The following is a 15,403-nucleotide window of genomic DNA, read 5'->3' on the forward strand; positions in this document are numbered from 1 at the left end:
GGTGGCACACGAGAAAGCGAAACATTTCTCCAACAGGTGGCAAATATTTGCTGCAATGAAGTTGGAGCAGCGTGTCTTTGGGACAAATTAGTTTGACGGTAAACAGATGAGCAACTCGTGGCGAAAAAGGGAAAAATTCAGTGTACCGCGGTCGCAATCTGTTCGTGGATAATTAAAAATTCTAACTGGAAAAAGTTAAACACCGCTCGACGCTATTCGATTTCATCACTATTGACTCTCTGTCAATTTAATTCATCGACTCGAACCAGTTGGTTGTTTGGTGTTGCGCCTTCAACCTCTCGGTATTTCACCGAAAAAGTTACGCCCATCGCTACGGTTCTTGGGAAAGTTCGGGTTTGAATACGAACCCGGTGCTTGCATCGCAAATTCTGACTTTAAAACTTACCTATTGATGGAAACAATATTTATTGTTAAAAAGAAATGTTAAACTATCAGCTTCATTTTTAGATGCAGTTATAGCTTTCGATGAAATCATTCTGAGCCATATTTGTTTTTAATAAAATAAACCACAGTTCGTAATGAATTTTAAAAGGGAACGTTAAAAAAAGGACAATTGTATATCTCTGAGAGGACGCGTCTGAGCCAATCGGAACAATTCAATCTTCGATAATTTACGACGTGTAAGCCGGTTGCCGGTTCGCGAGGGTTGGCACGTGGCGATCAGAAGAGATTTCGAAAGCGAATAATAAAGTCGTGTAATACAAATAGCTAATAAATTGTCAAATCAAAGGAGAGAGTCGTGAAAGATTAATATAGAAAATATGTGGGTGATTTACACAACTGTATCAAGCTATAACTTCGTTATCAGTGTTTATACAGGAAAATGTTACAGAAGAAAGATGAATGGTTGAACTAATACTTTATTCGTGGATCTTTTGTTTAGAAGTACAGTGATATTTGTATTATCTATTGTACTATTCTTTGCTATGCAAAGGTATAATTTTTTTACAGTAGAATTTCTCACGCCATTCTGGGTAAAAAAGTACTGTGATACAATTTAAAAAAAATGATTACTTCTCGAAGGATTTTAAAAAAATTGTTATTGAAAGATGTGCTAAAGCGCTTCATGGCGACGAAATTTAGAATTCTTCCAGTAAGATGGTGCGTCGGGACAGAATTCATGAGTGGTCATACAATATTTAAAAAATAAGTATAGTAATAAACTCACTGGCACTCGTAGTTCAATATCTTGGCTACCACACTCACCTGATTTAAATTCCCTTAATTTTATCAGTGAGATTATTTAAAAGATCAGATTTATTCAAATCTTGTAAATTCAATAAATGGAATAGAATAAATTCAACGGTAAATGGTTAATATTAGTTGTATTAATCATTATTGTTACAATAGTTAAAAATAGTATATTTTTCTGCATTTAAAGTTTTATCACAATTAATTTTGTTAAATAGTGATACACTTCCGCTTGTCAACAGGTATTATCACTTAATATTTCTTTGTCCTATTTATTCTACTACAACAGCTTTTCATTATAAACGTATATCTGAACCAAATTATGTACTATTAATTCTCAAATAGCATGTCAACTGATAAGTTTCAATTTTTTTTTAACTGCTAAGTTGCACGCGATTCACCACACTCGAACTGATTTATTCATAATTCTCCCCAGCGCGCTGCTTCTTTAATTACCTCTAATTCTATTTATTAAACATAACAATTGTTTTATCTAATTTATTTTGAAAATAAATCAAAATAATTTATTTTGTTTGTACTTTATAAAGTATTACCAGTAATAAGAAATTTGAACCTTAATATGAATCGATAATGCGGACAATAAAATTACATTGTTTATTTAAAAATAAAACTACATCGCTGAATTATTCATACATCTTTACTTTATATCAAAACCATCGAATTTCATGCATAACGTATTCTCTGATTTTTTCACATAAATAGATTAATACTTTTTTTATAAAGAACATGAAAGAGTATCAGCTGATGCTATTAAAAGTATACGTTTTCATTTAAAAAAAACACTAATGACCTTCATATGTCCTTTGCACGTCCACCTACAAAAAAAATATACCACCAGTATATGCCCCTCTCAAAACCATTCAACTTCATCTGAAACATTGTTTGCTATGAGTAATAATAATGACGCAAATCTAGATGGCAAAATGTAGCGAGCCATCCTGTATGTACTGTATATGTATAGAGAAAGAAAGCGTTTTTCATCCAGAAAACTCTCACAAAATTTTTGTTTATTTAAACAATTATTTTCTGCTGTTTAATCTTGTGAGTGCTATTTTTTTCTTATTTCCAAGTCGGCATTAAAAAAAAAAGTAAGAAAAAAATAGCACTCATAAGATTAAACAGCAGAAAATCATTATTTAACTAAATACAAATTTTATGCATTTTTTGCATTAAATCTCAAAAGTATTTTCATAGCTATTAAAAATTCATAGTCACAAATTGTCAGGACAATCTGTATGGGGTTCTAAATGTAAATAGGTTTAGTAGAAATTATTTAAAATTATTTTAGTCCGTTTTAAAAACGTGTTTTTTTTTAAATTTCTTTTATTTAAATAATTATTTTCTTTCCCTTTTGATGTTGGCTGCTCTCAACGAAGCAAAAGCATTGGTATGTTCGGGATATCATAAATTATATTAATCTTTGGTATTCCGAATTAGCAACATAGCATTCAAACCTATAATATCGTGCCACGTTTTGCATTCCCGAAATGTCCGCAAAATTGATACAAAATGTAGAATTAATATGCAAATAGATAGATTAAATAATCGAGTTTAATGGTTGGACGTATTTTATCCGCAATTGAACCATTTATTGGTTGATAAATGTTTGCAAATTAATATATTGTTTCTTTGCAGATTCAGTCGAAAATGTAAAAATTACACCATTAAATATTATAACATTTTATTGTTTTTATTTTTTCTATAATATTAATAATTTATTTGGGTTAACCTGCATCAGTTCCTTTCAGAAATAATTATCATATTTAATTCGTTTTTAAGATTAATTAATACTGAAAAAGTTTTAATGATTCTAATAATACTATAACATTCTATTTATATTTATTTTTGAGTACATCAATTATTCAATTATTAATATAATTAATATAATTATATTTATTTAATATATTCAATTATTAATAGAATTTTTGTTTTATATATTAATTTTAATTTTAAACTACACTTATTTTCATAGCGACAACATTTATAAAATATATTTGTCCTCGAATTCAAAATGGTATATTCACAATTATTGTTTAGTAAGTTAATTTTCACTTCATTATTTACGATGTTACTTAAATCTGATATTAAAACAAACATATTACATAATTTTATAATAAATATAGCTTACGATGAAGTTTACATTTTAAACATTTAGCTTGATATTGAATATTTAACACGGCATTATTTGTTATCATTTTTTAAACATGTTTGGTATTTTTAATACACATTTCAAGCATGAATTCATTGAACGTTAATCGATTCGTAACGTCGCCAATATTTCTTTCACAATTACGATAACTGGTACAGATTTGAAAACTTTTCAAGATTTTATGCTAATTGTAAGTTTCTTCATTTTCTTGGTATTTCAAATGCCGAGTAAAAGTATTAATTTTCAAGTAGAAGTTTCGAAATATTTTAATACCTTCCCGTCGGTATAGAACGGAACAACTAGGTTAAAATGTTTCAAGTTGTTTCATTAGAATTGTATACGTCTTGGAACAATCCCGTGTTTGTTCCTTTCTTCAAACTTTCACTTCAGCATGAAATTAACCTCTTCGGTACAGACAACAACAAGATTGGTTTCCCTAAGTAACTTTAGAAATGTCTAAATTTCGAGAAAGTTAGAAAGCTTAGGGATATGGAGATTAAGAGATTTGGAAAGTTTAGGAATTTAAAAACATGAGAATTTGAAAGTTCAAAAATTTGGGAATTTAAGAATTTTTAATTTTTAACGATTTGAGAATTTGGAAAATTTGGGAATTAAAAAATGTAGGAATTTGGAAAGTTAGAAATTTAAGAACCTAAAAATTTGAAAATTTAGTGTGGCGGTTTCACTCCCACATTTATCGCCACTAGAGGGCGCATAAGATTGAAACCTAGACTTTCTCGCTAGTAAGTACTCAAAGAGCCTTCCTATTTATATATATAGTTCCTGTCCATCCCTTACTTACATCCCCGCGTCTAAAGCAAGGGCCTGCTAGAACGCCTTAGTGATAAGTCCACTAGTAGGTCCCCGACGAAACGTTCTCCCTCTCCTTTACTTTTCCTAGCAATTCCACTTAGCTAGCTTAACCGCCAAATTTAGGAATAGAAGATAAGAGAACTTGGGGTAGTCAGAAATGTACAAACTTGATAAACTTGGGAATTTAAAAAGATTGAAATTTAAGAATTTAAAAATTTAAAAATTTAAAAATTTAAAAATTTAAAAATTTGGAACTTAATAATTAGGAAATTGGAGATTTGCAATAGATCTCTTTTGTATGTTCAACGAACATCAAATCCTAAAGTTCCCAAATCACAAGGATCCCAAATTATCAATTTCCAAAATTCCTAAAAATAAACAAATGATACGTTTGCTCTCTCCTCATTGTCAGATTATTCCTAAGGGAAGCCAGATTTGTCCATGACTGTACGACGTCGGTTCGCCGTGTAATGCTTTCTTAGAGTCAAGAGAAAGGTAACAAAGGTAATGAAGAATTTCGTACAAGGCACTTCCTACGGACAAAATAAGAAACAGCAAACAGGAACGAAACTAACAAAAAGAATTAATTCTATAATCAATAGTTATCTCTAATTGTTCTTACAATTGTACGTGACTACTTTAATTAACGTATTTAATGTCAAACAGGTTAACCAGTTAAGTGTGTTTGACGACTATATCCGTCATGGAGATGTGGCAGAATTTTGTGTCATGACGACTATATCCGCCATGCGTAAAATTTTGTTATAATTTGATATTTAAAATGTAATTTTGGCGAAAACTAAATTATATTCGTAAATTGTAATATGTTTAAAATGTTTAGAGGTCAACACGAAATGAAATAAACAAATAAAAAGTGTAAATGATTTGAGATGGATTCATAAATTCTTAAGAGCTAACTCGCCATCGCTTGATTATCGCGACACACACTGGTGCGCGCTTTACAAAAAGATCGCCACAGTTAACGGATTAATGTCAAACAGGTTAAGCTGCATTTTTTTTTAATCTAACAAGAAGGTAGAGAGTATTTCTTGTTCGATTTTTCTCTGCTTTGTGTGTTTATAGTACCTGAATACTTAAATCATATTATGCAAGGTCCGACCGAATGACATCTGCTATCAAACACGAGGAAACGCCTTATGGAAAAATAAAAATAAATGTGGAATTTTTAGATTTCCGATTTAGTTATGAAGAAAATCCAACGGAAAAATTCACCATGTTCCTTTGATGCGATGACGTTTTCTGTAGAGCGACTTAAATGAGTATTGTTTTCCATCATACTTCAGCCAAAATATAAGATTTTTAAACGACAATTATAGTTAGTAGATAGAATGTGAAAATTGCCTGGTTTTTAAGGTATACAGATCTTAAATTCAAAGACTTTTATGAAAATATATTAAACAAACGGTATACAGCAATTATAATTCCAATATGGAGGGTTATAGTGTGTATACGTACTTCGGGAAGGTTCGGAAACATTCGGGGACGGTCGGAAGGATCGAAACAAAAGACGATCAATTTTAATAACGCAGTAAAGACGCGTCCATGTTTGCGAAAAGAGATTGTTCGAATCGTGTTACTTTTTATTTAAAATCGTTATGACTATACTTATTCATAGATATATAAAACCAATGTTTATTTAGCTTCCCTACCATTGATCGACAATAATATTGAAAGTGAGAATTAATTAATGTGAGCAATTAATTATACAGAAACTGAAGAGTCAACACGTTACCGTAAATATATACTTCCGTAATTTGACGAGCGTAACCGCGCATTTGACAACGGAAACAAGCAATTTTGTAACAAAAAAAAAGTAAAATTTCAACTGAAAATTTTGTTTGTGTCTTTTTTTCAAGCCAATAGCACTCACGTATTGTGTAGGCATCGTATACAAGCACCATGCGCATTTACGTCGTTCGACAGAAAATGACGCTGTCATAAAAGCGAAGAAACAGCGAATCTTGAAATACGATTTTCTTGAGAACTAAGCCGAAAATCAAAAAATTTTATTCTTCGTTTCTCTCTTATTTTTAAATAAAAAATTCATGATGTCTTCAAAAATTTCTAACCGATATCAATTTTTGTATTGCATGAAGTTAAATTTTATATTTTATAAAAATGTGTTTGGTGAATTTTTTTTGAATGATTAATTTGTGTATCGATGTGGAAAAAATACTTTAAACACAGGCTAAGATATAAAAACAGACTAGTGTAAGGTTACTACAGTTTCGCTTTAATATTTAACAAGGAGTTGTTTTTCTCTGTCTCTCTCGGTTTCAGAGAAACTTTTAAGAGAATTAAATAAGCATTTATGTATGGTTCTAAAGTGTTGAAGTTTTATTAAATCACTACTTTACAGTTTACATTGTAGGGCACAGAAATGTGATATTTTGAAACTGTTTAACCACCAAAGGTAACAGAATTTGAAAGTTTGAAAATTATTTGTTCATTCAATTTCTCGGAACATTTACTATCCTACATGAGCGTCAAAATATGATCACAGACTGAGTAAACGCCTAACCAGACTTTACTGTATCTATTTACCAGTTTAACCCGCGACTGATTTTAGGTTAACGAAGCATAGATAGATTATAACCAGACTGGAGAGGAGATTTCATTATGATTTGACTAGTTAACGCCCTATGTCAACTAGTGGTTAAATATTGTAGAGAAAAGTACTCTATCATCGCATAAGTTCCTAATGTACTACAGTGGACTTTCGTGAAAGCTATAACATAGTTGTAAACCATAAAATAATGGCATCTTAGTGTACACTCTTTTCAACAAACAAACAACGTTATCTTTTGATCTAATTAAACAAAATTACATATACATTAACAGAATTAAAAATATTAATAAAATAATTGTTAAATGAATTTGTTAAACGCATCTACGGTAAAATGAAAATAATTTCAGTATCAAAATTAAGTTACTAAGGCGATTAAATAAAATTGAGTAGTAAATGAAAATTCTGCATTTGAATGTGAATTAAATTCACATTTAAACAATATATTTTTTTCTTGATAAATTGTATTTACAATTAATAAACAAATCTTAATAAGTCAATATATCAATTAATAAATCAATACATTATATATATTAAAATGAAAATGAAATGCAATTTAATCATAAATTGCAATTTTAACACCAGGATAGAAGAAAGCTTTCTACAATTTATAAAAATTTAATATTAATATTCATTTAAATAACCCATGTTAATAAACAGTATAATTATCCACAAATTGATTTAAAAATTATTAAAATTAAAAATATTAATAATGTAATAATTCAAATTATTAATAAAGTAATTAATAATGTAATAATTAATATGAATACAATATTAAAGATTACATACCTTAATATTTTAATTAAATTTTTTAATTGGAAAATGAAATGCAATTTAATTATAAACTGAAATTTTAGACCCAGGAGGTAAAAAATGTTTTTCGGCGTTTATTCCTGTGGCGAGATAAATAAAAAAGGTCGTTAATCACTATTTTAGCTAAAGGTTAAACGTCCATCTGAGCCTGAAACGAAGATATCAACATTATCAAAGGTTGGTCAGTTTAATGCTTGTGGTAGAATTCATATTTGTGCTAGTATCTGGGCAAAGTCTGACATTTGGACTTTTTTTCGATGACACGAACATAACAAGCACCAGAGCGGCGATATAATTTGAACATTTCTGCCAGGGTGACACGTTCGCAATTTATTTTCCTGGTCGCATTTACCTTACCCCTATCGTGACAACCACTCTTTCAGGAAAATAAAAGTTGCCGACCACTGCAATGTAGCGAAGCGAGGAAAGGAACGAAAGAAAGAAAGAAAAAGAAAAGGTAACCCGACTTGAAGAAAACGTCCGGCATTATTGCGATAATGCAGCGTCGTCTTCCGTGGGCAACACGCGGTGTATCCATTACTTGATTTTTACTTTTATCACTGTACGTGTGACCGCCACGAAATATCCACCTCTAAACCTTATATACCGAGCTCTGATTGGACGGATGTTCGTAAATTGCTTTTCCCTTCGCCGTTCGTTAATAGCCAGACCGAGAATTGAATGTTCAATTTCTTGACTATGTCTGAAATCATTCCGTAATAACGTTTTCTACAGCCTCGACGCAGAATTGATTGTCTAGGCTTTTAACTCCTACATTTTTTAATCACCACATTTCCGATTTTACAGATTTTTCATATTTTAAATTTTCAAGTTTTTAAATATATGAATATGCAAATATCGAATTAATTTCTGAATTTTTGAAGTTTTACATAACTGAATTTTCATGGTTAGAAATACGGTAATTTGAAAATTTACAAATATTGAAGTATTGAACTTTTAGATTCCCAAATTTAGAAATTTAGAAATATTTAAATTTTCGATTTTCATGTTATTCAATTAATATAAAGTTTTTAGACTTCCAAATTTACAAATTTATAAATCTTAATATAATTATATTTAAAAATTCACTTTAGAAATTTAAGAACATAAGAAACGTAAAGAATATAAAAATATAAACTTTCTGGATTTGCAAATGGTCATCAAATTATTTATTATAATTCGTAAAATGAAAATATAAAATGAGTATATAAAACACATTTACTGCAGACCGAAGCAACTGCAATATATTTAAAAAAAAAATCTAGTAAACGAACATGACATTGATTAATTATCTTGTTCAAGAAAACCAGTTACTGTTTATTTTCAAAATTATGAGATTCGACAACAGATGGAAGAAAAAGAATTTGTCTTCCTTTTATGTTTTAAAATCATTAATCATTAAAGTTATTTATTTTATCGACATTCTTTGAAACAATATTCACATTAAATTAAAATTGATCGTAAACGCGAGATGTGCAAAAAACGAACAGCTGCGAGCGAAGGATTCAATTTAGAACTAATGAAGCGCACATGTCACAAACTTTTCTCGACAAACAGCAGAACAAAAAGTATTGGCAACTACATTTGTATACACCCTCACTTTTGCTTCCTTCGTTCATGTTTCATTTTCTTCCTCGGGTTTCTCAATATTACTTTTTTTTTACTACAGAAAGCAGTTTAAAGCGCAAAGCTAAAATCCACAAAAACATTTATATCGTGACTACGTAATCCAACAAAAATAAACTAAAATAAAGTTTAATAAAATAAACTATAATACAATACAATTTACATATTGTATTTTTACAATACAATTTTGCAATACAATAACGTAATTAATTTACGTTAAAAAGGAACGTTAACACGTTCGCGCTGGGGTGACCCACCGGTGGGTCACGCTGCCCCTCAGAACAGTCAAACAAAAAATAAAATGTCGCCCGTGGGGCGACGTGCATCACAGGTGGGTTTTCAAAAAATAAGTTTATTTTATTTTTTGTCAACATTATAAACAAAAATTGAATATTATAAGCATTAACATTCAATATTTTAAATTGATAATAATTATTTATTTATAAGCATGCAACTTTTTAAAACATTCTAAACATAATGCGGACTGGCCCTTACAACTTTCACAATATGTTCTTACTTTTTTACTTTTTTTCGCGGCGTATAATCTACCTTGTATTTTCGATAATTGTTTGTAACATTCTTTACATCGTTTTCTTGTTTTTCTGGCAGCCCCTTTGAACGATTGCAGAAAATGTGTGTGTTTTCTTGACCGTTTTTTCTTTTCTATTTCACATTCTTCGATTTCTCTGTGAAAAATTCAAAAATGAAAAGTGCTAATCGCCTCTATAGAAGAAAAGATAATTTTACCTACCTTTACACTTGATGCAAGAAATGTGTGTTTCGAAAACTCAATGTCAAAACTGTTTTGATCTCGTATTTAGCGCGTTCGAAGCTTCAAAGGATTAACAATGTCGTCCCGCCCCACGAAGAAAAATGTAAATATTCGCCCCGGCGTGAACGTGTTAAACAAGCACAACTGTTTTCCATAGGATGTACCTGAGCCAATCGGAACGATTCGGCAATCTTCGACAATTTACGGCGCGCGAATCCGTTGCTGGATCGCGACGGTTAGCACGTGGCAATTGGAATAAATTTTGAAAGCGCATATTAAAGATGCGTAATAAAAATTGTTAATAAATTGTTAAATTAAAGAAGAAAGTCGTAGAGTTCATTTCAAAATTCCAAAAGTTTTCAAATAACAGTGAAATTGTTAATGGGTTTTGTGCATCGATACTATAAAATAAGAACATTTATTAGAAACTAAACTAAAACTTGCAAGCTGAGAATGAAAATCAGCAATGATACCTAGACAGATTTACAGTACAATCTTCCTTATATTAAGGTTACCCATACCACAAATATTATACAGATTGTAGTTTTTTACAGTATTGTTCATTATTACTCAAATTTGCTGGAGTTAAATTATACCATAATATATTTGGCTAAAAATAATTTCAGTCTAAGGTTGCACCACTATCAAAATAAACATCTTTCCCATATCGTTAATCTCCCAAGCTTCCATCGCTCAACTATTACGGAATTTCAATTATTTCCACTGTATATTTCTTGCAGATTAAAATATCAAATCAAGTTTTATCTATAATTATCTTATATCTTCTTTTTTAATGAATTTGTTTCATTTTCAACATAAACGACTCATTTAATAATTAAAAATCACGTTATACAAATTAAACGAGCTTTTTTATGTTTCAGCGACGGAGAAGAAGTTTGATCTTGTTCAGCACAAGAAGATTATCGACGGCAAAAACGGAGTGAAGATAACGTGCAACGCAGAAGGACTATATCCGGAGCCGACACTGGATTTATCCATCGAGTACGTATCCAATTTTTTCTAATACGTTCAGCATGTAGAAACGTGTAGACGAGAAGGGTGACGTTGGGTAAAAAATTATCCAGACATCACCTGACAATTTTTTTCTTTTTGTCGGATCCGTGTTGGGCGATATTTCTTAATATCCCTGCTTATTAACTATTATTTTACCATATTATTAAAAAGTAAATGTTATGCTTATTAAAAAGAATGTGAGTTTCTTTGGTATAATTCAACATATACTTTTATTTTAAAAAACAGAAACATAAGTTATAGGCATTTTTATTGCTAGTTAAAACACTCATTTCTGCAAATAAAATTTATAAAACGTGAAAACAAAAAAGAGAAAACAAAATAGCATAATGTTTTAAAATAGTAGCGTAATAGTAATTTACAACAATGAAACGGATAAATTGTTTTGTTTAAATCAAAATTATTATGCAAAATTAATTGCTGTACTTCTTACTTTGTTTTAGTAGATTTTTGAATAGGAAATATTGAAATGTATAAAGATTATAAATGTATGCAAATATCTAGATTTCAAAATGTTATTTAATGAATGTATTCTTAATCAAAAGTTATAACTTTACTGTCCCCCTTTCCCCGATTTCGTCTCTTGGGTCAATTTATCATCTATACAGGGTATCTCATAATTGGTGTAGTGGGGCGTAGCTGACGTAATTCTGAATAAGATTTCCCTTTGCAAAAATAGGGTTTGAAGGTTCGTTTTTGAATTATTAAGGAAAAACACACACCAATCAGTGCGAGGATTACGCGCGCTCAGCCACTAGGCTCGAAGCTGTCGCTCTCGCGTCTGCGCATGCGTAATCCTTGCGTTCTGATTGGTCCGTGTTTTTCCGTAATAATTCAAAAACGAAGCTTCAAACTACATTTTTGCAAAGGGAAATCTGATTCAGAATCACGTCAGCTATTCCCTATTTCAGAGACCTACACTAATTGTGTGACCGCATTGTTCGTTTTTCAGAGGTCGTCCACTGAAGCAACCAGTGAAGGTCAATACTGCACAAGCTTTCGGGAGCGAATACTCTATTTCATTAGAAATGGAGTTGCTGGACGAACAGTTACCAGGAGCGGCAATTATTAAATGCTTGCTCGGAATACCGGCGGCAAACTATAGCGTTTTTAACGAAATTGTCTATTATCCAGGTTAGTATAACATATTTCAATGTACTCTATTCACTTTCATTTCATATTTTCTGTCATCTTTTCTCTTTCTCTGCTTTCTGACAACCAAATGTGCCCCATATTTGATCTTGGTTGTATTATAAAATAAACAAAGAATAGCTACAGAAATGTAATTAGCGTTGCACGGATTAACAGTATTTATTTTTCTTGCGTCCTATGGAATACGATTCGTGTTAACTTTTTAACTGGAACTCCATATACCGGTTAATTCTTTAATGGCACTTGTTTTTACAGCATAAATATTTGTTTGAAAAAATTTGTTACTATATTATGAGAATATTGTACACATTGTAGTCATACTGTATTAATATAGTTTTTTCACTGTGTTGCAAACGTGCTTTATAAAATCTGCTACATGATTCTTGAGTTTTGTTAAAAATGATGTTTTAAGCACTTCAGATTTTATAATGAATAAAATTATGGAATATTCAATATTGTGCAAATATTTCTTATTTTCTGTAATTATGTTTACTGTGTCTTCTGTTGCTTTGCTAAATTTACAATACTTTGCAAAGAAGTTACAAATTTCTAGATTAATTTTTTTTTAAATAAATTCTATAAGTAGGACATATACGTTTACCATTATTTTTTATTATTATTACTTACGGAAATAATTATATAACAATGGAACCAAGCTGTTATTCTGATATTTTGACAAATTTGTACACATTGGTTTTAAGGACCACAATTATTAATTTATAAGCTGTTCAACACCAAAATTACTGTCTCTGTTTATCTTTTGAAGAAATAGTTTTGCCATTATTCATTATTGTCGCAAGTTTGGATTTCTTTAGAGCAATTTTTTCAGAATGTTTTAATTTTTCGTTTTCTCTTTCTTGAAATAAAGAATGAATATAACGTTTACTATTTGTAATTAATTTTTCAATATTTTCAATATTAATTTTATTTAGTTTTAAAAATGTATTTTGAATTTTACATCATCATGTTGACATAAATTAGTTTAACCAATTATAAATTACAACTAGAATTTTAATAGGGAGTTTTTTCATTAAATTGCAATTTTAATTTGCCTTTTAGAAGAATTGTTATTCACATTTCAAGTAATAATTAAATAGGATTAATAAGTAAATGAAATACATTCATTATTCTGAAACACATAATAAAAATTGAGTAGTTCACTCACTCGACTGACATTTCACTAATTACATCGAAATAACAGTTGAAAAAAATTAGCCTACACTTTCGAAGATAATAAAAGTTATTAACTTTACTGTTAAATATCTTGTAAACTACAAAAATTCGTAACACAAAGTTAGGTTATTACTTCAGTATCTATCCTTAGAAGAGTTAAAGCTAATTAACTTTTGTTTTTACTATAGTTTGCTGCAATTTAGGGTCTTTAGGTAAATTATTTGCTAATTTTCCTAATTACTCATTATTTATTTTAATGTTTTTAAAAATGTATCATAACTCGATACCGTTTTGTACCGTTTTGATTTATAGCTGTATATGTATACTTTGCAACAATCAATAAATAATATATAATTACGAATGAAATGACATTTTGAATAGGTAACAGCGTTACAAATTATTTAAATTTATAATTTAAAATGACTTCGAATATGTGGCTAATATATTATTGCAAACTATAATATAATATACTATAATTATTTAATATACATTATTATATTATATTATATTATAAATTATTATTATACCATCATTTTTTTATTATATACTATAATATATTATTTTAGAGTTCATTCAATATTCTAATATAGTATATAGTTTGTTCAATAATGTTCAATATTTTAAACAAAATCAGTCTAAATTCTAGACAATCAAAATTCTAGACGGACATATTATAACTGCAAACGATTCTCATAATAGCTTCAACCCGTAACGGTCACATTGGGGTATGAAACAACCCCAGCCAATTTAACTTCAATTTTAGCTACTGTATATCCTGAAAATATGAATGAAAATCTTTTTTGAGACCACACTGGTTTTACTATTTTTTTTCTCAAATTGTTACATCTCAAGAGTGTCCAGCTACGATTGCAGCTGCTTATCCAACAATTTAGAATTTTTCTGTAAAAAACCGTCATTTTTCAATTTCTTTTACGTTTTTGAATTTTTAAATTTACTGAAATCAGCTGTGAAATATATTAAAACAACTTTCAAAAATTGTTTATAATTTTTTTCAAATTAAAACAATGAGAAACTTTAGTGACCAGGGTTTTGAACGCCCCGGTGTGCTAAATGTTATTTGGATGAAGGACTGTGAAGAGTTAAACAATATTTCTCGTAATTTCCACTCTCTAAACGCTAATTCTTGTATCATTGTTTCTAAGTAATTATAATTAATAGTTAATAATAACACTGTTATTATCAATTATGCAATTATTATTCTATGCAATGTCAATAGAAAATTTTAAGCTAGCTTCACCACAGAACCTGTCCATGACTTTCAATGTCAATGGTATAAAAATGAACACATTTTGTTGCATATTTTACCACTTAATCGTCAAGGGGAAATCGACTCTTCAAAACTTATACATATTTAACCGTTACGTAGGTTTATGATACGTCAATTTTATAGTCCCGGATGAACATGTGGACTTCATTCCAATATACTACGAAATATTACAACTTATGTTGCAATATTATTTATAATCTTAGAAATAATAGAATTCGTACACTCATCCTAAATTCAGTCCTTGATGTCCCTAAGTTTTTGATGAAAATAAAATCATAACATGCAATGACTTTCAGGTTTTATATTTAAATCATGTCTTTGTAAGCAAGAAATTCTGTTTCTATCAGATTGTTTTACTGTTAATATCTACAATTTATTCTGTGGAGAATAAATAAAATAAATTAATATAATACTTTCTATAGTTAAACTTAATTATTTATATAATGATTATACGAAAACAGTAGTTCACTCTAAATTTAGGATTTCTCCTAAATTTCCTTAGAAATTCCTAGATTTACCTAGATACCTTAGAAGCATCCTAAACTTATTGTTAGAAGAAATAGTATAGTTTTTTTTATCATTCATTCTGTAAAAACTGCTTTAAAATTTCATTTCCAATTTTAACCTTTACATTTTATTCTTCAATAATTTGCTATGTCATATGTAATTTTATTTCGAGTAATTGTTTTTTGATCACACAGATAAGAACCATGCAACAAAATTGAGATTATCAACTATTGTAAATCTCGTGTGAGTCGTGTAACT

General features: G+C 29.4%; 1 protein-coding gene across 8 annotated transcripts in view; it reads left to right on the forward strand.

Moving 5' to 3' along the window:
* Positions 1-15,403, forward strand: part of LOC100877022 (uncharacterized) — a 286,611-nt gene that overhangs the window by 232,003 nt on the left and 39,205 nt on the right. For all 8 annotated transcript variants that reach the window (XR_013039187.1, XR_013039188.1, XM_076534881.1 and 5 more), the window contains exons 4-5: positions 10,875-10,995; positions 11,978-12,159. Coding sequence is in view for 6 of the 8 variants with exons in the window: in XM_076534881.1 (XP_076390996.1) it covers positions 10,875-10,995; positions 11,978-12,159 (303 nt within the window). In the remaining 2 variants the exon portion in view is untranslated. The remainder of the gene's footprint in view (positions 1-10,874; positions 10,996-11,977; positions 12,160-15,403) is intronic.

This window comes from Megachile rotundata, chromosome 8 (genome assembly GCF_050947335.1).
Source record: "Megachile rotundata isolate GNS110a chromosome 8, iyMegRotu1, whole genome shotgun sequence".
Lineage (NCBI taxonomy): Eukaryota > Metazoa > Arthropoda > Insecta > Hymenoptera > Megachilidae > Megachile > Megachile rotundata.